This window comes from Misgurnus anguillicaudatus, chromosome 7 (assembly GCF_027580225.2).
Source record: "Misgurnus anguillicaudatus chromosome 7, ASM2758022v2, whole genome shotgun sequence".
NCBI classification, from domain to species: domain Eukaryota; kingdom Metazoa; phylum Chordata; class Actinopteri; order Cypriniformes; family Cobitidae; genus Misgurnus; species Misgurnus anguillicaudatus.
In genome coordinates, this window is record NC_073343.2 from 3,853,513 (window position 1) to 3,877,103 (window position 23,591).

The 23,591-nt window shown below is 38.0% G+C and overlaps 1 protein-coding gene across 2 annotated transcripts in view; it reads right to left on the reverse strand.

Annotated features, from left to right (window-relative positions):
* Nucleotides 1–22,864, reverse strand: part of adck1 (aarF domain containing kinase 1) — a 158,569-nt gene extending 135,705 nt beyond the window's left edge. For both annotated transcript variants that reach the window (XM_055171810.2, XM_055171809.2), the window contains exons 1-3: nt 22,748–22,864; nt 21,683–21,822; nt 21,429–21,512 (exon numbers count right to left, since the gene is read on the reverse strand). In XM_055171810.2, coding sequence (XP_055027785.2) covers nt 21,429–21,512; nt 21,683–21,814 — 216 coding nt within the window. In that variant the 5' untranslated portion in view covers nt 21,815–21,822; nt 22,748–22,864. The remainder of the gene's footprint in view (nt 1–21,428; nt 21,513–21,682; nt 21,823–22,747) is intronic.
* Between the last annotated feature and the right edge of the window lie 727 nt (nt 22,865–23,591).

Consider the following 23,591-nt stretch of genomic DNA (forward strand, 5'->3'; position numbering starts at 1 on the left):
TATAAAAATAATTAACTGTGTTTTTTAGCAGATAGATCTTGTCAGCTATATCATTTTAAAAGTAGATCACCACACAAAAAAGTCTGGACACCCCTGCTGTAGAGTGTGTCAGGCAAAAGTTCCAGCTAAGAGAGGTAACAAGACTAATCTGGCCATAACGGTTTACGTTTACTTACATTTTAGCAGTTTGGCTTTTCTAAGGGTCTATATAACCTGTTCTGAAATAAGTCTATTAAAATTATTATATCGCAATACATATCGCTATCGCAAGAGGCTGCAATGTATAACGCAATATGGATTTTAGGCCATATCGCCCATCCCTAATTAATCATTGGTAATATGTGTTGCTAAGGACTTAATTTCCTTTTTCAGGAATGCTAAGGGGTTAAAATACTCCTAAACCATCACATGCCATTTTAATAAAAGTACATGCTGTCCTTTCAAAAGCACACTGTTTATGGATCCATGCATACGGGCATATGCATAATGCTATATTCCAGACTTTTTTTAAAGACATCTGTAGTAAACCATAGATCTGTTTTATAGGATATAAAAGTTATATTCAAAGCTAGTTTCTAAAGATCTCTGTTATAAGGGGTTATTATTGAAAGCCTATAAAAGCTCTTCATTCCCCGTATCCTTAATGCATGCTTTTGCGTGGCATGTTCCAGATGCAAGGTGAATCATGCGTTCTGAATACAGCTTTAAATATGTTTACAATTCCTTCACACTTAATGGCACAGCTGAGGATCTCCTAAAATCAACACAGTTTGTCCTCAATCCATAGACACATTCTGCCACTGCCTGCTTATTGGCTTCATTTTGAAAAGAAGAGCACAATGCAACATCTGTGTGACTTTTGGCACGCTCTCCACCATTTCCTGACAGTGAATCAGCATCTGATGGCGCCGTAGTCATAATGAAACTCGCCGCTCTCCCTCCCGGCTGCACCCATCAGCTCCCACATTATCTCATATCCAGCAAGATCATTTGGAGCGCTATTGAACACATCATCAGCCCGAATCTCATGCTTGTCACAAAGTACAAGGGCACCAATTTGTTACCATGTGCCCATAATGGTAATCTAGGCAGATCGTTTCGTGCAGTTACTCAATTGCTCCAGGGAAGTTCCTGGTCGGCCAAGTCTATCGGCTGTAGTGGGTAAGAAAAAGCAGGCGTGATGTCCTGCAGATGGACCTTAATCAGCTTTTTAAGAGATATATCAACTAAACATAGAAAATACACATACCTAAAGGATTATTAGGAACACCATACTAATACTGTGTTTGACCCCCTTTCGCATTCAGAACTGCCTTAATTCTACGTGGCATTGATTTAACACCGTGCTGAAAGCATTCTTTAGAAATGTTGGCCCATATTGATAGGATAGCATCTTGCAGTTGATGGAGATTTGTGGGATGCACATCCGAGCACAAAGCTCCTGTTCCACCACATCCCAAAGATGCTCTATTAGGTTGAGATCTGGTGATTGTGGGGGCCATTTTAGTACAGTGAACTCATTGTCATGTTCAAGAAACCAATTTGAAATGATTCGAGCTTTGTGACATGGTGCATTATCCTGCTGGAAGTAGCCATCAAATGATGGGTACATGGTGGTCATAAAGGGATGGACATGGTCAGAAACAATTCTCAGGTAGGCCATGGCATTTAAACAATGCCCAATTGGCACCAAGGGGCTTAAAGTGTGCCAAGAAAACATCCCCCACACCATTACACCACCACCACCAGCCTGCACAATGATGGATCCATGTTCTCATTCTGTTTACGCCAAATTCTGACTCTACCATCTGAATGTCTCAACAGAAATTGAGACTCATCAGACCAGGCAACATTTTTCCAGTTATCAACTGTCCAAATTTGGTGAGCTTTTGCAAATGTTCCTATTTGTAGTGGAGATGAGTGTTACCCGGTGGGGTCTTCTGCTGTTGTAGCCCATCAGCCTCAAGGTTGTGCGTGTTGTGGCTTCACAAATGCTTTGCTGCATACCTCGGTTGTAATGAGTGGTTATTTCAGTCAAAGTTGCTCTTCTTTCAGCTTGAATCAGTCGGTTCATTCTCCTCTGACCTCTAGCATCAACAAGGCATTCCCGTCCACAAGACTGCCGCATACTGGATGTTTTTCCCTTTTCACACCATTCTTTGTAAACTCTAGAAATGGTTGTGCGTGAAAATCCCAGTAACTGAGCAGATTGTGAAATACTCAGGCCAACCCGTCTGGCACCAACAACCATGCCACGCTCAAAATCACCTTTCTTTCCATTCTGACATTCAGTTTGGAGTTCAGGAGATTGTCTTGACCAGGACTACACCCCTAAATGCATTGAAGAAACTGCCATGTGATTGGTTGATTAGATAATTGCATTAATGAGAAATTGACCAGGTGTTCCTAATAATCCTTTAGGTGAGTGTATACCGGTATATACGTTTTTTTTAAATATCAGAAATATAGCTATCAAAAATCTTATATGCTCTTAACGGCGGTCAAAACTGCTCACATTACAAACACAAAAAAACATCAACTTGCGCAACCTTGAGTGATTTCTTAAAGTAGATTAGTATAAAGTTGTTTACAGCTAAGAGGCAAAGTGGAAGCTAATTGGCTGTTGGAACATAGTCAAGATGAAACTAAATAACCGAATGAGCTTTCGCCCTGTGTCTGCGGACAAACAAGGTGAAACAAAACAAAATATATTTATTCTAATTCAACTGAAATTAGGTTGTTTTAAAGAGAAGCATTAAAATAAAAGACTTTAATTTGCAAGTGTTACATCGTTTGACTCACTCCTCCGTCACAATGTCGCCTTGAGGACATAAAGACAAAAAAACATCCATGTGCCCTTATGATGCAATGGGAGTATAAAAACAAATAAAACTAAAGCACTTTGACTGAGTCATACTCAAAGTGCAGCTATTTTTACAAGAGCGTCCATCTGGCGTGCACTCACGTTTATTGACGGCACATTTGGAGCTCCATTACAACTGATTCTGTACTTCCCAGCTTACATCTGGCGCTCTTGCTGTTGTTTTCTATTTTTCCCACTTTGTCTTCCTTTGATGAACCCATTTCAGCTCGCCGTCTGATTTGCCCCACTTAGGGCTGAGTGACACTGGCAAAAACAGAGAAATGAACGGGGCACCCCTCACCAGCTCCTAGTAATTACAGTCCTTTAGCAGATGACAGAGCAATGTACAGAACACTTATTTTAGGGATAATCCCAAAGTGCACTGCTCAAGGACAAAATGGCCACACACATGCAACACTGTTTTGGGAGCAAATCCTTTAAATGGCCATGTATATATGAGTGCATCTGAAATTGCGATCGTTGCGTCAATGACCACCGATGCAATGCAACCCCAATGACATTTGTTTTCTTTTATCATCTCTCAAAAATGAGTAAGTTTCTTCAAAAATACCAAATTTTGAGCAAAAAGCTGAAATAATAACATTTTTGTAAAGGACTTTTGTAAGAGATCCGGGGGCTTCTTTATAGAGCGTGCGTATGCTCAAAACAGGTCTGAAAACATGCGTACGCCACTTCCCACGCAAAGGTTCCAATTTTGTCAGGGAAAGAGTTAAATATAAGAAAGTAAATATATATAGATTTTCAAAAAATAAGCTAAAAATGATTAAGATTAATTATCAAAAAGTTCAGCAAAATCCACACAAGCTTACCGCTGCGAATGGTGGTAAGGTAAAGAGATGCTGATTGTTTCTGCATTTACTTAAAGGAATATTCAATTTTCTTAAAAGAAAAATCCAGATAATTTACTCACCACCATGTCATCCAAAATGTTGATGTCTTTTTTTGTTCAGTCGAGAAGAAATTATGTTTTTTGAGGAAAACATTGCAGGATTTTTCTCATTTTAATGGACTTTAATAGACACCAACAATTAACACTTAACTCAACACATAACAGTTTTTAAGAGTTTCAAAGGACTATAAACAACACCAAACGAGGCATAAGTGTCTTATCTAGCAAAACGATTGTCATTTTTGACAAGAAAAATAAAATATCCACTTTTAAAGCACAATTTCTCGTCGAGATCTGGTTGTGATGCGTCAGCGTGACCCCATGCAATACGTCTTGACGTCAAGAGGTCATAGAAGTCGAACGCGAAACTCCGCCCCAGTGTTTACAAGTGTTGAGAAAGAGGACCGTTCCTACGTTGTTGTATGTCAACTGATACTAATTAATGTCTTTGTGTCAGTTTATTGTTTACAATGGTTCGCAAATGTGCGTTTTATATATGTAACACGTGACCTCCCTACGTCACTACGCATTTACGTTAGGTCGCGTTGGACCGGATCTCGACGAGAAGTTGTGCTTTAAAAGTGTATGTGTTATTTTTCTTGTCAAAAATGACAATCGTTTTGCTAGATAAGACCCTTATGCCTCGTTTGGGATTGTTTATAGTCCTTTGAAACTCCGTTGAAAAAAACTGTTATGTGTTGAGCCAAGTATCAATTGCTGGAGCCCACCAAAGTCCATCAAAATGAGAAAAATCCTGGAACGCCTTCCCCAAAAAACACAATTTCTTCTCGACCGAACAAAGAAAGACACCAACATTTTGGATGACATGGTGGTGAGTAAATTATCTGGATTTTTCTTTTAAGAAAAAGGAATATTCCTTTAACTATAAAGATTTTTGTTTATTTTTAACTGAAAAATGTACGGATTGCAGCATTTGATCAATAATCGGCTCACTCAACGTTGAGTTTCAACCACTACATCACATTACACTAAGGCATGGCCGGTATGGTAACCTTAAGCAAAAAAGACCACGGTTTCACGGTGTTGCTATATGGCCATTGCAATACAATACATTGCAATTTGATATTTTCAAATGTCTGCACACACAAACAACTTTTCAACTGGGCACAATCATTTTTATAAGCAACATAAATTTTAATTACAAAACGTTTAAATTATATTCTTTCAAAAAATATTTTTGTAATATAAATTAAATGTAAACATCAAATCAATTAAATGGCTTAATGGTTTAATTGATTTATTGTAAACACAGCTCATACCTTGGAAACGGTATCACAGAAAAATGTTGTCGTTTTAAAACCTTGACTCTTTAAAACCTCGATATACCTTAAAACCAGTAACCAGCCCAAGCCTACATTACACCCAACTAAGCTCAACTTCCTACTGTGAGTCCTGAAACGATGCTCTTGCATTTAGTTTCTTCGGTCTACAAAACTCAGTCGTAAAATCGAATGGCTAACCAATCCTGTCATTCGTTTACGGTATTGCGTCCTTTCTGACATTGCAACCTTCCCCTCGTTTCCTCCAGTAACGCCCGCTCTTGTCAACTTGTCCATGCCAATCTGATATGCATTATTCATTAGGCCTAAGTAAGCTACATTTAATTTCCAAATCAACTGCTCGCATTCCCTTTAATGATATGCTAATAGCTAAGGAGACTCAATTCCCTTAGCTGCAGTCGCTCAGACTGGGAAAGTGTTTGGGGTTGCATAATCGCACAACGATAAGCGTCGCATTAGCCTTTATGTTTTCCTGTCTGCTGTGTCCTGTTCTGTCTCAGTCAGCAGAGTTAGCAGAACAATTATCTCTGGGAAACACGAGGTGTGCGAGCGAACATGCGTATATGTGCAGAGCTAAGTGTTTTTTATTAGCTTATAGGTTTTAAGCTTCAGGGAAACATTCACTTTACAAAGTGTACACAGAATATATCTTTGTTTAAAGCAAACTGGAACTTGTAACTCAAAAGCTAATTTACATTTCAAACAATAAGGCTTTGATTTCGGTTATGCAACTTTAAAATGTTTCATCAATTAAACTAGCCTGCAAAGAGCCCAGAAAGGAGCTATACATTTTTTTCTTTTGTTCTCGTCTTTGGCATTAGCCTCAAGATAACCTAATTTTTCGTAAATGCAGGTAGTTATAAATACATTGTGAGTTTTGCATCGGATGCGCTGTTAAAGTGCTGTAGAATAAAAAACTCTATTTACCTAGGCATAGATAAATAATAAGAGTTCTGTACATGCTAATGATCATGAGCCTCAAACGCGATTGTTTCCTCCTTCTTATGTAAACATTGTGCATGCACAGACAGCTGAAAAACAGGCCAATCTCAACATAACACCGAATATGACGTTACAGTCGCGATGTATGCCCCCAACATTAAATTAAGTACAATGATGTTACAATGCTAAAAACAAATTTGTGATTACTGAGTTAGCGCTATATGCTAGTTAATGCTATGATGCTAACATTTAGGCTGAAGTTCTACAATTGATGTTACGATTACGTTTTGCAAGTCCACACACACAGGAACGTCCAATCAATCTCAAAATAATTCGTTTTTCTTCAAAATTTGTGTTTTCGTCTGATACAGGCTCAAACACATAAGGTCTGTTTACTAATGTAAGCTGCTGGCATGAGCCTCAGAGCAGAGCTCAACATTATTATTCATGACCCAATGAAGCAATGATATTACGCAGTGCCTGAAAATAGTCCCCTGCTATTGAAAGTGACCAAGGGGACTATTTTCAGGTGCTGCGTAATATCATTGCGCCTGCTGCAGCCATGTTACGGCAGCAAAGTCCTTGATTATTACAAAAGAATGAGAGTATGGTTTCTAGCCATATAGGCATAGAAAATTGCAACTTTTAATTTTCAGTCGGTCTTAGTACATGGTGTAACTACAGAAGAGTCAAGTTTTAAATAGGAAAAATATTGAAACTCTTTGGTTATTTTTTAGCGCGATGCTAAATGGTCTAATCAGATTCAATGGATTATGCTAAACTATGCTAAAAGTGGTAGCGCCAGACACGGAGATCAGCTGAATGGATTCCAAAACGGTACAAATCAAATGTTTAACTCTAGGGGAGCTGGAAAATGAGAATTTTTTATTTATTTATTTATTTTATTTTCATAAAGTTTTTTTGTTGTTTATACAATATTTTTTTAAAGTGTAGAACCATTTTCCACTATAAAGAATATTTTGTGTAACAAAAATGGGTCTGTGGAAGGACCTTTTTAAGAGTGTACTGTACAAAAATGCAGATAACAAATGAATTTGCTGTGCATCTGCCCCAATCAGCTATTTCGAAACGTACAAGTTCCCTGACTTTCAAAAGAGTGGACATGACGTTTCTAAAAAAAGGAAGCAGCAGCCTGGGGTTTTCACTCTGAGCTGGGGAAATTATTATATGTCTCATCCATATGTTCAGTTTTCAAGACTGCAGCAAACCTTTGAACTGATGAGCGAAGCATTGTTCTCTCATGTGTGCATTACGCTTCTGTGCCCTTCGCTTTTTCTCTCGATTTCCCAGAAGTCCTTTTAATATTTTTAATGTGGAGAATAATAAATATGACAAGTGGCACATGCACGACACTTGATGCAACAGCCTTAAAGGGATAGTTCACCCAAAAATGAAAATAATATCATTAATGACTCACCCTCATGTCGTTCCAAACTCGTAAGACCTCTGTTCATCTTCGGAAAACAGTTTAAGATGTTTTATATTTAGTCCGAGAGCTTGTTGACCCTTCACGGAAAATCTACGTATGGTATACTGTTTATGTCCAGAAAGGTAATAAAAACATCATCAAAGTAGTTCATGTGACATCTGTGGGTCAGATAGAATGAGTTGAAGCATCGAAAATACATTTTGGTCCAAAAATAACAAAAATTACGACTTTATTCAGCATTGTCTTCTCTTCTGCGCATGTTGTGAAGCGCATGCGCAAGACTAAAGTTATGTGACTGAAGTGAAGCGGCTGGCGTACGACATGGCTGACGTGTTATCTGGTGCGTCTGAGAGAGACACACGCTGTAAGTTTGAAAAAAAAACTTTGCAAACATGTATGAGGATAACACGTCAGTCGCGTCACTGCAGTCACGTGACTTTAGTCTCACGCATGCGCTTCACAACAGACGCGGAAGAGAAGACGGTGCTGAATGGAGTCGTGGTTTTTGTTATTTTTGGACCAGAGTTTGTTTTCGATGCTTCGGCACATTCTTACTGGCCCACTGATGTCACGTGGACTACTTTGGTGGTGTTTTTATTGCCTTTCTGGACATGGACAGTGCCGTACATAGATTTTCAATGAAGGGTCGACAAGCTCTCGGACTAAATCTACAACATCTTAAACTGTGTTTCTGAAGATGAACGGAGGTCTTACGAGTTTGGAACAACATGAGGGTAAATACATGAGTCATTAATGACATTATTTTCATTTTTGGTTGAACTATCCCTTTAATAATGAGCTCCAAACAGAGACTGTATATCCTATATAGTATGCCAGATTAGTATTATTGGATCAAAGTACGAAAACAGTATGTCAATGATGCCTGAATAGTATAAACACTTCACTAGGGGAGCAGTGCACTAGCTGCATCTGCTCTTGTTGTGTGCCACCAACTCAGTACTAGTTGTGAATCTATAGTTATTATCCCAAGTCCTCTATAAATGCAACTTTACGTAGATGGCATTTTATAACTTTCATACTTCAGGCAAAAGATGGATCTTTCTGTCCTCAAGTGACCTTTAATGACAACTGACGGAGTGGACTAAACACAACAATTTCAAGCTAGATCAAAACTAACGGCTTTCACCAAATTGATTTTATGCTAACTGAGAACCCCGGCTCATTTGCATGTCAGCAGCGGCTCGCCACCCCACCTGTGATGAAAATACAGTATCACGCAACCTAAAAACTATGATGAATTAGACGTCCAAGAGCACGCCTGAGCTAATGATAATCCAAAGGCAGAAATCCAAGATGACCTTCTGCCTGCACCCGCACATTAATCATCAAGCGATACGGCCAGCATTTCATTACCGGCCCACGTGTGATAGGTGCTTTCCTACATGCCTGTTTAAGCTAGGTGATCTATTACATCATCGCAATTAACAATTTAGCGCATGCTTGGGTGGAGAACGGAGGCTTGTGGGTTAAGAGGCGGAAAAACAGGTGGCTGTGAGTTTGAGTCTAAACACGCTGGTAGATGTTTGGTAAGAAAGTAAGATCACGTTTATAGTCAGCGGTTTGTTATTTCAGAAGAAAAAATTATAACAGCACCTCGGCCATCTTTTTGTAAGAGTGCATTTCTTTGATTTTGTTAAAGGTCTCTGCAAACAAACACCCCAGGCATGTTTTTCTCTTCGATACTACAAGCCAAGATGCTGACTTACTTGGAACAACAACCTGTGCGGGAAGCAGATTAATCATTTAGACAAGGAGGAAGGGAATGGGGTGCAAATAAAAAGAAAGGATGTGGGAAAAGATTTCCCACATCAACTATTTTACCCTAAAAGAATGAGCCAATCCAAACTCAATCCAAATTCCATTTCACACAATCAGATTACTGTCAATCCACTTTCGTGTTGCTCACCTGAATCAGGAACTCTTGGCTTAAGGGGATGCCACATCTCTACTGTATATAACACCAAAGCAATCCCCGTGGCCCACCCTTTATCATCAGCTGGATCCCCAGGGCCAGCTGGAGATCAGGTTTGACAACTAAATAAGGTAACCAAACTGTTCTGGTACCTTGGTGATGTAGTTTTGGCACAGCTGAATAAAACACAAGGACAATGAAAAGAATCCTCCTCCAAAGTTCTTTTCTGCCTCTCTGAGCTATACACATAAACCTGTAATCAGTCTCTTAGACCCCAGTACCACTCCGATCCAGCAGAGGGGTCATGAGGAGGGTGTTTTAGCTTCTCTGGGGGAAGTCGTGTGGAATAAACCCTCGCTCAAGTCTAATCTGCTGTGCAAATGCTACGTGAGGACTGTTCAAGGACCCAGAGACTTCTGCTCTGAGACAATCACACCCATGCCAGCATAAACACATATTTAAAAGTCAAAGATGCTAAGACACAAATTTGCATAAACATAACAGATATTTCGTATTTACAGTATAAATCTACAAATGTGTTGTCCTTAACTAGACACAACATGTGTTGCTTTAACACATTGTTTTAGGAGTGTAGGGGCGCAACCTTTCGCCTTCAGAACTGCCTTAATTCTACGTGGCATTGATTTAACTAGGTGCTGAAAGCATTCTTTAGAAATGTTGGCCTATATTAATAGGAAAGCATTTTGCAGTTGATGAAGATTTGTGGGATGCACATCGAGGACAAAGCTCCCGTTCCACCACATCCCAAAGATGCTCTATTGGGTTGAGATCTGGTGACTGTGGGGGCCATTTTAGTACAGTGAACTTATTGTCATGTTCATGAAACCAATTTGACATGATTTGAGCTTTGTGACAAGGTGCATTATCCTGCTGGAAGTAGCCATCAGAGGATGGGTACATGGTGGTCATAAAGAGATGGACATGATCAGAAACAATGCTCAGGTAGGTCATGGCATTTAAACGATGCCCAATTGGCACTAAGGGGCCTAAAGTGTGCCAAGAAAACATCCCCCACACCATTACACCACCACCAGCCTGCACAGTGGTAACAAGGCATGATGGATCCATGTTCTCATTCTGTTTACGCCAAATTCTGAATACCATCTGAATGTCTCAACAGAAATCAAGACTCGTCAGACCAGGCAACTTGGGTGAGCTTGTGCAAATTGTAGCTTCTTTTTCTTATTTGTAGTGGAGATAAGTGGTACCCGGTGGGGTCTTTGTTGTTGTAGCCCATCTGCCTCAAGGTTGTGCGTGTTGTGGCTTCACAAATGCTTTGCTGCACACCTCGGTTGTAACGAGTGGTTATTTCAGTCAAAGTTGCTCTTCTATCAGCTTGAATCAGTCGCTCCATTCTCCTCTGACCTCTAGCATCAACAAGGCATTTTTGCCCACAGGACTGCCGCACATTGGATGTTTTTCCCTTTTCACACCATTCTTTGTAAACTCTAGAAATAGTTGTGCGTGAAAATCCCAGTAACTGAGCAGATTGTGAAATAATCAGGCCAACCCGTCTGGCACCAACAACCATGCCACGCTCAAAATCACCTTTCTTTCTTTCCATTCTGACATTCAGTTTGGAGTTATGCATTGAAGGAACTGCCATGTGATTGGTTGATTAGATAATTGCATTAATGAGAAATTGAACAGGATATACGCTTCCCTGCCAATGACGAGTTTTAGCAGCAATCCATATTTACGCTATTATCCACTAAGTGGTGCTCTTACCCAACTTATAAAACACTGAAGCATCCACTGATCTAAAAACAGTAAAAACTCTGTGTATGTTTTGATCGTTGTTCTGAATCTGATCTCTAACAAAAGTCTTTCACAAAAATGCAATTATCTCAGCTTTTTGCTCAAAATTTTTTATTTTTGAAGAAACCTACCTATATTTGAAAGGTGATAAAAAGAGAACAAATGAAGATAGGATGAAGCTGTTTTTTTTTAAAGCAGAGGGTCTGTTCTTTTATCTGATATATTGTACGTTTATACATTTAAAGAAGACAAATTTCTGGAAGGTATTAAACTTGTAAAAATCAAAAAAGGCTGGCGCTGGCAACTTGGTGCATATGGTGGTGGGTTCTCAGTGACAGCTATCCTAAAATTATATCCTATTATATTCCTAAAATAGGAAATATAATGTAGTGCAACATATCGCATCTCCTGTATCATGATACGTATCGTATCGCAAGATTATTGCCGATACACAGCCCTTGAATGCAGATTCAGCAAGCCACTTGACTCACAGATGTCTTGCTACAGTCTATTGGGGATAAGTCATCCATATCAAAAACAGCTAATAATCCTGAAATATTTCATGACGACACACATGCCTAGCTGCAATGCAATGCTGCGGATAGCAAATTAATTAAATTTGGTGAGTTTAGTGTTTTGAATCCCCCCAAGAGTCATTTGTATGCTGGTTAATGTTTTGTTTTGTTTGTTTAATTCTACTGTTAATTGTCTACTATTATCAATAATTTGCATTTAGATTTATGACAAAGTCTATGACACAGAGTCTATGACAAAGTCTCCGGACATAGAAACATTGTATGATTTTGTGTTTATGTAGCTAGTGAATCATTGAATCATTGTTCGACCCCAAGGAACACAAATACAAATCGTAATGCACTGCAAGTCACTTAGGATAAAAGTATTTGCCAAATGCATAAGTGTAACTGTATATGTTTCCAGGGTAAAAAAAATCTGTAAACAATATTTAGTTAATACTGTTTGCATATTGTGAATATCTGTAATATTATAGCAAAGAATTCCCAAAAGTCACGATTTACATTACTTCCTCAGCTGTTGTGATACTTTGCAGGGCAGTCGGTCAAGCAGGATAAAACCCAGGCCCACTCCTCATCACAAACCTCACACAAAGGGAAGAGATCATACAGTAAGACACAGTGGGTAGAAAAAGTGCATTTCTCTCAGCACTGGGGAAAACAGATTACACCCGTTTGTGCCTGGCTGACAGAGGCAAAGCCCGGTACTCCCGCCCTGGAACTCTGAGCGCATGCATTATTCAGTAACGCAACAGCTCTGTGTGCCATCGGCGTTGTCGTCTAAAACTGCAGGCGTCCATGTGCTGTAATCAAAGCAGGCCAGAGAGCAGCTTGTCTCACTGCGATATCCTGCAGTTTCTACATGATAGTTTCTGAGGATCTCGGAGGAGTGGAGGGGTGGTTGTAGTTTTCAAGATTCAGTCTCGTGATTTAGATACTAAAACCTCTGTTTGCAGTTATCATACACTACTTACGACAGAATACTATTCATTATATGTCTGCATAATGGTATGTTTTTATAATGCCTACATTTAATGTACTTGTGCTTAAATGAAGGATTTTAACTGCAAATATTTACATTTACGTGTCAATTTCTCCATAAAATTTGAAATCACCTCAGTTTCCTTTGCTAACACACGCAGTGTAAAGGCAAAAAAAAATATTTTTGCGCTAGCAAAATTCCTACCGTATCAAACCGGAGTAAAAGCAGCAAAATAGCCATCATACTTGGCCAGAAAATCACCTACAAACTTCGCTTTGCTACTCGTTCCGCGATTTCCCATTCAAGTTTGGTTTATGTAAAAGCGTACAATTTCCCCGGTTCAGTAAAAAATGTCACTACAGCGGTAAGCCACTAGAGAGCATTAAAATAAACCTTTTCATTATTAATATGCGCGATAAAGACTTCGATTTCGGACTTTAAATTAGATTTTTTTCAATGTTTAGGATTTTTGCACAAGTTCCACATTTTTAAATCAACCCTTACGACTGGTTTTGTGGACCAGGGTCACATATATATGAATGGTCTGAGCTGGTGCGATTGAATGGAGGTGGGGACTAATTTGCATATTCATATCTATAGTCCGAGCTTCTGCGATAGAAGAGAGATGGGGAACTGATTTGCATATTCATGGTTCCACGTATACTACATGAGGAAAGGGTGTACAGTTACATTCAAGCTATTTTAAAGCATGAAGAAATTACTGTCACAGGAAAAAGTTTTATAGATGCTATTATGATGTTCAAAGATGAATTTTAAGTGAAATTTAAAAAAGACAATTATCGAAAACATGGGGACTTTAAATTATGTGGGATCGCAAATCGTGTAGTAAATCCCAGAAAAAATTACTTTATCTGGGTTTTCACAGGCATGGTCACAATCATGAATTACTGAAAAACTTGTGCTGTCTGCATGTATTTTACAGCTCTATTTATGTCATTCATGAAAAACATTTGTTAACTGAAACGAATTAACAAATGCCATTTTAATATGTTTTAAATTAATTTTTAATGAAGCATTTACAAGTATGCACTCTTCAAATGCTTCCTCTTGATAAATAATTAATAAAGAAAAAATAAATAAATAGCTTCTGCAACTGAAAATGATTTGGGGTTGAAAACGGTTACAATTCAGGGGATATGCTGAAGCCTGGTGTTTGAGTCTCACAGTTGTTCTCAGGTGGGCTTTTCAGAGGTAGATATCAGACATTATCTCTCTCATCTGGCTCTCTGTGCTGGACCTGTTTCTTTCTGGCCACTGTCTGTGACATTGCAGGAAAAAACATTTTTTCCTCAATATTCATAGAATCACATTATCTGGAGGCATTCAGCTGTGGGTTAAAAGGGGCAAAAGCATCTATTCAAGAAACACCAACTGTGGACCTGGTGATTTCTCACACAGCAGGAATACTCTCTAAGTAGTCCATTTCACCACCTTTGACTGCTAATTATGTACCAACTTAATGGAAGAACCAGGAGAAACACATGCAAACCTATGTAATATCCAATAGACTATTATATAACTGAGGAGGAATGTGGAGGAGGAGGAATGTGAGATCTACAAGATGTTAGATTCCACATCAAACCAAACTGTGTTTCAGGTATTGAGATATTAAGAGACAATGACATCAAAAAACACACAAAAAAGCCATTTATATTTAGTCTGTTTATGATTTTTTTCATAAACAGACTAAATATAGTCCTGATTTAAACAGAAAAAAGAGGATTCCAATTTCCCATCAACAATTTAGGCTTTTACAGTAGGTGCCAAAAGTGATGTCCAACTTTGTACAATTAACATCGTTTTTATCATGGAGTTTTATCATGGAGAAGGCCTGCAAATATATTTTTACAGACATTCTCAAGAGAAACAATTACCGTCCGAATAAGGCTTAAGATTCCATAATACTCATGGATAGGGCTGTCACAATGATTAAATAATCGTCTCATCGCAATTGTTTGACCTCATCGCAATGATTTCAGATCACCGCGATGATTGCACATCTCTCTAAAAAACACAAGGGGGACCTGGAGGGCCTTGTGTAAACAAAACAGTATCAGATTACTTTTAAAAATGTGTTATGTGTATAAATATTTACTGCCAGATAAACCTTGCAAAAGATTTCATTTAAATAATCACAACGATCTGTGAAAATTATTTCATAAACAAAAAATTTATGAGATTTAAATGTCAAAGCAACAAAAAGGGGATTAATCATCATAATCGTCACAATGTATTAAACAATTAACCGTCAGCCAAATTTCATAATCGTGACAGCCCTACTCATGGATTGCCTTTTTGCCAAATAACTTTGTCCAATAAATACCATAGAAGTTTAATGTTTTTTTCCCCTTCATTTTTTACAATACGTCTTATATTTTTATAGTTTAATCTAACCTGCGGCGGCATTTGAAGCAATATGTGACCCTGGATTACAAAACCTTCATCTGTATATTTGTAACAATAACCAGCAATACATTGTATGGGTGAGAAATTATTGTTTTTTTGTGCCGAAAATTATTACATGCACAAGCTGCGCATGAAACACAAATCGCAGCCTTGCGATTCAGAATCGATTTTAGACAGGTCTTTTTAACACGCGACACGCGATTTATCGTTACAGCCCTAGTGGTTTTGTGGTTCAGGGTAACATTTTTCATCTCTACATCACTACTGTACCTTCTGGATGAATAAGTTAGGATGCACATTTTTGTTCAAAAGCAGAGTAAAACCAAACTCAAGAGCCCGAAAATGACTTTTTAGTGTTTGGCTTGACATATCTTGTAAAATATGGCTATCATCAGAGAAACAGCTCTATGGGCTGTATGCGTATTGGCATGTTGCATGATGGTGCATGATGGCGGCTGTTACTAAAATTGTTACTAAAAGAACATACATGAGGTCAGCAGAAAACAGCTAAAACTGTTTTCATAATCTCTGATCATTATATCATACAGCAGTCATAGTGATTTAACGGATGGGAAGGAAGGCACTTGGTAGGCACAAAGAGCAGGTGGTCTGGTCTGCAGAGAGCAGAGGCATGGTTAACTGTCTGGAACGCCCCTCATTACACGAGTCACACGCTGTGGCCATTACAGAGCCGCAACACCTGGGAACTCTCCCATGATCCCCTGCACTGTTCTCACTGAGCAATCAGACATGCTTGTCCTCCTGCGAAACATCCAACGCCCATCAAAATCCTACTCAGTTTACAAAAAAAGCTGAAATATGAAAATGAGCACACTCTTAGAACGAATGTGTTAAAAACATTAGTGTTGATTCTGGGAAAACACACTAAATGCGTTGTCCCAGAATCCACCCATCTCTGTGTTATTATTGAAACAACACATTTTGTGCTACTTTTAACACAACTTGTATTTTATTTTAACAAAAAATCAACACAAAATGACACATGATGTGTTAAAATTACACATAATGTGTTAAAAGCTTAACGCACAAAGTTGTGTAAAAAATTAACACATCGTTTCTAAGAGTCCAGTTGCAGATTAATGCTGGTATTTAACTTGTGGTGTCTCTCGAACCCCTTTGTAGTTCCCTATGATGTAAATTTGAAGTCACGTGACAGCAGTGACGCGGCTGACGTGTTATCTGGTGCGCCCCAGAGCTTCGTTTACAGTCTGAGGGAGACGCATGCTGTAAGTTTGAAAAAAAAAACCTTTGCAAACATGTCTGAGGATAACACTTGAGCCACGTCACTGCAGTCACGTGACTTTAGTCTCGGGCACGCGGTTCACAACAGATGCGGAAGAGAAGACAATGCTGAATAAAGTTGTAATTTTTGTTATTTTTGGACCAAAATGTATTTTCGATGCTTCAACACATTCTAACTGACCCACTGATGTCACATGGACTACTTTGATGATGTTTGTATTACCTTTCTGGACATGGACAGTATACCGTACATAGATTTCCATTGGAGGGTCAGAAAGATCTCGGACTAAATCTAAAACATCTTAAACTGTGTTCCGAAGATGAACGAAGGTCTTACGAGTTTGGAGTGACATGAGGGTGAGTCATTAATGGCATTATTTTCATTTTTGGGTGAACAAACCCTTTAAAGGTGCAATACGTAACTTTTAGAAGGATCTCTTGTAATTTTATATCCAATATAAATGCAATATAATATACAAAACTATATTGTCAGTTATGTATTTATTTATTACATAATAAACTCCATTGTTTGTTTGTATTACCTTAGAATGAGCCGTTTTTATCTACATACACCCTGGGTCTTCTTACATGGAAGTCGCCGTCATGTTTTTTACAGTAGGCCTAAAAAAACTGTTCTACAGAGCGCATTTCCTCTAGAGCCCGACCGATATATCGGCAGGCTGATATTAGGCATTTTCCAAACTATCGGTATCGGCATTCATAATGGCCGATAAATTAATATTAAAAAAAAAAACGGACGAAACAGCCTTCAACTATGTCTTGAGTGTTGCCGTTGTATGGTTTGTCCACCAGAGGGCACTCTACAACCTCCCTCTTGGCAACACTCGCATCACACATCCTGCAACCTGCTGATCCAGCCAGAGTTGGGCAAAGAGAACAACGGTTAAATGAGTTCATGGTGAGTTGGTCACGAGACAATAAAAGAAACAAGTTTCTTTTTAAAATGCATTATCATATTATTTTAGTTAAAACTCATAAATAACTACAAATAACTAATGTTCGGGAAATTTGTTAATGTTTTGTTGCGCGTTTCTGGAAAAAATATCGGCCGATATATCGGAATATTGGATTTTAAAACCAACAAACATTTGTATCGGTATTGGCCTTCAAAATCCTTTATTGGTCGGGCTCTAGTTTCCTCAGTTGTCTCAGATGATGACATGTTTGTCTTGTGGTGGCTACAGTAGCTTCTAGCTTCTCATTGCGTTCCATTAATCGTACATGCTATGTCCCAAATTCATACAAAATCACGTAAAATAGGCACCTTATCTTGGGAGATCAGGTTCAGTGTCCATGGTCTGTACTATTTTTGTCCTGTTTATTGTGCAACTGTTAAAATGTACAGTGCTTTTATGACGTAGGTAAGCATTTACTCCTTTTTTTTTTTACTTTAGAGACATGGCAACAATTTTGGGTCTGAAGTTACTTAAAGGAATATTCAACTTTCTTAAAAAAAAATCCAGATAATCCACTCACCACAATGTCATCCAAAATGTTGATGTCTTTCTTTGTTCAGTCGAGAAGAAATTATGTTTTTTGAGGAAAACATTGGAGGATTTTTCTCATTTTAATGGACTTTAATAGACACCAACAATTAATACTTAACTCAACACGTAACAGTTTTTTTCAACGGAGTTTCAAAGGACTATAAACAATCCCAAACGAGGAATAAGGGTCTTATCTAGCAAAACGATTGTCATTTTTGACAAGAAAAATAACAAATACACACTTTTAAAGCACAACTTCTCGTTTAGATCCGGTCGTCATGCGCTAGCGTGACCCAACACAATACGTCATCACGTCAAGAGGTCACAGAGGAGGAGCGCGAAACTCCGCCCCAGTGTTTACAAGTGGGGTGAAAGAGGACCGTTCCTACGTTGTTGTATGTCAACTGATACTAATTAATGTCTTTGTGTCAGTTTATTGTTTACAATGGTCCGCAAATGTGCGTTTTATATATGTAACACGTGACCTCCCTACGTACCACGCATTTACGTTAGGTCGCGCTGGACCGGACCTAAACCAAAAGCTGTGCTTTAAAAGTGTATATTTGTTATTTTTCTTGTCAAAAATGACAATCGTTTTGCTAGATAAGACCCTTATGCCTCGTTTGGGATCGCTTTATAGTCCTTTGAAACTCCATTGAAAAAACTGTTAAGTGTTGAGTTAAGTATTAAGTGTTGGGCTCTATTAAAGTCCATTAAAATGAGAAAAATCCTGCAATGTTTTCCTCAAAAAACATAATTTCTTCTCGACGGAACAAAGAAAGACATCAACATTTTGGATGACATGGTGGTGAGTAAATTATCTGGATTTTTCTTTTAAGGAAAATGGAATATTCCTTTAAGTTACTGCTAATTGTTGTTTAACTGCAAACTAATTTTTATAATAGAGATTTAATTATGCTGTTAACAAAAACACAATAGTTTACTTTAACCACAGTTGACAGGCAGCAAAATGTTTCATTGCGCCTCTTACATTAAAATGCATTACATTAAATCTTGATGGTACATCAATTATGCTAATCATAATGGCTCTGCAATGCAAGCATCATAAAATACTGCATGTAAACATTATTAAATGGCACTAAACACATTATTAGAGGGCAAGGTTAAACTTAAACGTTTTTATTAAGTAAGTGACACACCACTTTTAAAAAATGTAGTGTAAAAGTGTGTTTGCAAAAGGTTGTTAATTTAAACTAGCGTCCACAATGCGAAAACCGCCAACGCTAAAAAATTCTAAGCAAGCCTGATCCGAAACAACCTATAAGCGGTGAACTAAATCATCTAGTAAGAGAATAATTAGAAGCCAAATCTCTCCTCTATATTAAATCAGGGCCCCGCATTAATTCTAATCAGCGTGTGTAGCCAGGCTTGACTGCCGGCCCCCAGGGGCAACGAGAACGGCACCCTATCCTTCGCACCCGAGCCTGGCAGAGAGTGCAGCTGGCTCGGCCTCTGCTCTTCAGGGTTCAGCGGTTTTCCTCCAGCGACTGCCGCACAAATTCACACACACAGGTGAAAGACTCCTACCTTTCCCTGCACCAGCTGCTTAACTGTACCTGACAGAGTCTTTTAAATGGCCTTTACACACAAGGGTAGAAATGGCACAAGAATTATTTTCTAGCATTTGCCGTTATGATGCTGCAAACCGCGAGCCAAATTGTGTTTTTCTAGTGCTTTTAATTTCATGTACAGTTTTGAAAGCTTGATCAATATATCAATTTTGAGATTGCATGTTGACTGTTGATGCATTTCTATGCTGTCATGTCGGTTTGAGTAATGTGTTGACCTGGATGACATAATATATAAAATGTGATTACTTACTGCACTACATATAATTTAAAGAGGGTATTTAAAAATGCTTCGAAAAGTCTGTCAGGTCAAGTTCCAAAACGCACTTGTAGCCAAATTATTAGTTAGGGCCGTGTCTACTAATAATGGAGACTAAAGCAAGGACACTTATTTGCGCTTCTGCAAGTGTTTGAACCTGCAACATGTGCATGTGCTCTATGTCTCCTTTTTCCAAGATTCCGACCTCTGCCTCTTTCTCTTGTGCCGGGTGTTGAAAGTCGCCTTCCGTGTGAAACGGAGCAAAACCATTCACGTTAAAACATGCAGTAGTACCAAAACACAGTCGACCTGAATTACCATAGTACCGCACATTGCGTTAACTCATTTACGACATCATACACTCAGCTGGCTAGCACAGCACAATCCGCTTGCACGTGCTGCGTACGTATGTGTGGGGCTATCAAAAGAGGGTCCAGATCCTTTTTGGGTAGGGGCGTGTTTGTTTTGGGGATTTTAAATATCAACAACGTTTACCAGAAAATGCTGACCCCGCGTTTAAGGTTCCAAGAACACATAAACATGGCAAAAAAGAGTAATGTGGATGAGAGAGGGGTTTGCCTTACAGTTTACACCATGGCTAAATCCACTTTTTTTGAAAATATGCTCATTTTCCAGGTTCCCTAGATTTAAACATTTGATTTTTACTGTTTTGGAATTCACTCAGCCGATGTTTAGTTCTGGCGGTACCACTTCTAGCATAGCTTAGCATAATCCATTGAATCTGATTAGACCATTTAGCATCGCGCTCAAAAATAACCAAAGAGTTTCGATATTTTTTGTGTTACAGCAGGACTTTGCTGCCGTAACATGGCTGCAGAAGGCGCAATAATATTAAAATAGTCCCCTTGGTAACTTTAAATAGCAGAGGACTATTTTGTGCACTACGTAATATCATTGCGCCTTCTGCAGCCATGTTACAGCAGCAAAGTCCTTGATTATTACGCCAGAATCAGAGTATAGTTCCTAGCCAATTCGGCTAAGAAAATTGCAACTTTTAATTTTCCGTCTGTCTTAGTACACGATGTAACTACAGAAGAGTCAAGTTTTAAATAGGAAAAATATCAAAACTCTTCGGTTATTTTTGAGCGCGATACTAAATGGTCTAATCAGATTCAATGAATTATGCTAAGCTATGCTAAAAGCGGCTGAATGAATTCCAAAACTGTAAAAATCAAATGTTTAACTTTAGGGGAGCTGGAAAATTAGCATATTTTCACAAAAAGGGGAGTGTCCCTTTAAGATTTGTGTGGTGCAAAAGCGGTGGCTCAACTCTTCATTATCAGAATATAGTTCAAGGTACTTTTATTTTAATTCAGTGGCAAATTAAATATAGTAAAATAGTATCAAAAACTAAATGCAATCCTACATTGAACCAGCTCTAGAGACATTTTACACTTTTTAATGTTGAACATCATAAACTTATTGATAAAGCTTTCTATTGAAACATTTTTACAGATATCTGACAGAGTTTAAATCTTGTTGCATGTGTGTCAACAGCAAAAAGACAAACTTACACATCTCACTGATTCATCTTCTGTTTGGAGATCTAATTTACTGTAAATCTAAATCTTGTTCAATACAGAGCCACAAAACCAGAGAGATTTCAGATAAATCGACACCCAGCAGATGTCCAGAACACAAGATTTCATAATGCAAACAAAGTTTTACCTTTGATTTGACAGCCCAGTACTCTTCTGTGCCATACTGTAGATTTTTGAGAGCCGTGAGGTAGTCATAACTAATAACAGCTGTCTGTAAAGATTCATTCAAAGAGAAAGAAAAACTGATTAAATAGGCAACGACAAGATGCACATCTCAATGTGGCTGGTAAAAATAAACATAGTTTATTAAAATAATGATAACAGGTGCAATTGCATTTTGCGGTACAAGATGTAAAACAGACAGAGGATAATTATATTTACCATCGCAGCTGCCCTCCCAAATCTAATGATGCTGAGGTCATTGAGATCAACATTTTTGTTGTACAGGTAGAACCCTGTTGATGCGAACACTGCAGTGGCAACAGATGATACTTTCAGTAGTCGACCAGCCATGTGAGGTACTGCCAAAAAAATATTATTGGTGAAAAAAAAATCGGAATTGATCTTGGCTGTTCTGCCCTGTTAAATAAACAATACAAATGTTGCTGGTTCCCATTACAAATACCACTATGAATCATCAGCTGTTTAGCAATACCACTGCAACATTTCTGTATTGCAAAATTGTGCCTTCCCCTCAATAATTATGATGATTCTTCTGCTTTTGATTCACCACCAACTGAAGCGAGCACATTACTAGTAAAGACTCATATCACCATTATAGTTTTCATTAAAACCAGTACAAAAACCAGTGGGTGAACTATCACTTTAATCTCTGGTTGTTCCAGAGTGGACTGTGCCTTTAGATTTACTTACAGCATCAGCTAAATTACAATTTAATTGGTAATCACACGTTTTACTGAATATCTTATGAGTTTTCCAATAGGCAAATAATAATTCATAACAAATTTACCATTCAGCTTGCGTTAAAAACAATAATTAAACATTGTTTGCTGTTTTTTTGTTTTGTGAAAGAACAATCCACGTTACATTAAAATGAAACACTAACAACAGTTATTGGTAACACTTTTGAGGGGCGTGGTGATGTGTCGTGACGTCATCGATCTTGGACACGTGAGAGTGTTATGAAAACTCTTATTAATCAGGTAACGGGTTTACCTTCAACCAAACCGCGTCAATTACAGTATTTCTCAACAAGGGACGTGAAATGACACATAAGTAATACAGTATCCAATAGTGAATGTGTTACATTCATTGATAACATCAACGTGTGCATTGAAGGACGCGGTTAGCTCATTACAAACGCCGCTGTAGCAGTATTATGCAAGCCGTTGCGTAACATACCCCGAGACAAATAAGGTTAAAATTGCCTGAGATTTTACCTTATAACTGTGATTATTTATAGTAGAAAACATCCAATGGATTTACCTTCATTGACTCTGCACTCACGCTGTCATTCACTAACCGGTTTCGCTCTGTGACCTTTCAACTTCTTTCCAAAGCGCGCAGTGCATTATGGGTATCGTAGTTTTCAGTTCCGCTCATGGCCAGTAGAAATGCAGATTTCTAAAGGGTTCTCCTTGTTTTGTGGCCCTTGAAAATGACTTCAACATTTTATTTAAAACCCTTTAAGCATTTAAAAAGCAATGGTTCCTTAAAACTATATAAAATATTGTCTGCATATATGCATTAATCCCCTGTAATATGATTGATTGATTTTTTATTTATGTATTTATTTTATTTTGATTTGTTATTTTTCAATTATGGTGATGCTGCTTGGATATGTATCCTAATGTGTTAAGTTGTTTAAAGTGTATGCTTGTTTGGTTTTTGACAAGATTTTAATAAAAAAGTTGTTTTTGTCCAACAAGTTTATCTTCACATATGAATACAAATTTTATGAATTTTGAAGTGTAAATAAGTTTTCTACAAATAAAGCCATATTTTGCCCCCAAAATTCATAAAGGTTGTGTTCATCTGTGAAGACTTACTTGTTGGACAAAACGTTTTTCAGTTAAAATTTTTATTTATAACACTTTAGCTTGTAAATATTTAATTGTAGTTTTCATAGTGTATTTCATAGTTTTACTGTTTTTAATATCTTTTATCCTATACTTTTTTTGCCAAAAAGTATTTTCTGTAAAGCTGCTTTGCAACAAAGCAAAATTGTAAAAATACGCTATAGGAATTTTAACTTAACTATTAATACTATTTGACAATAGATTTTTTTTAATTCAAGTTCATTTGAACCTTTTTAGATCATTAAACAGAT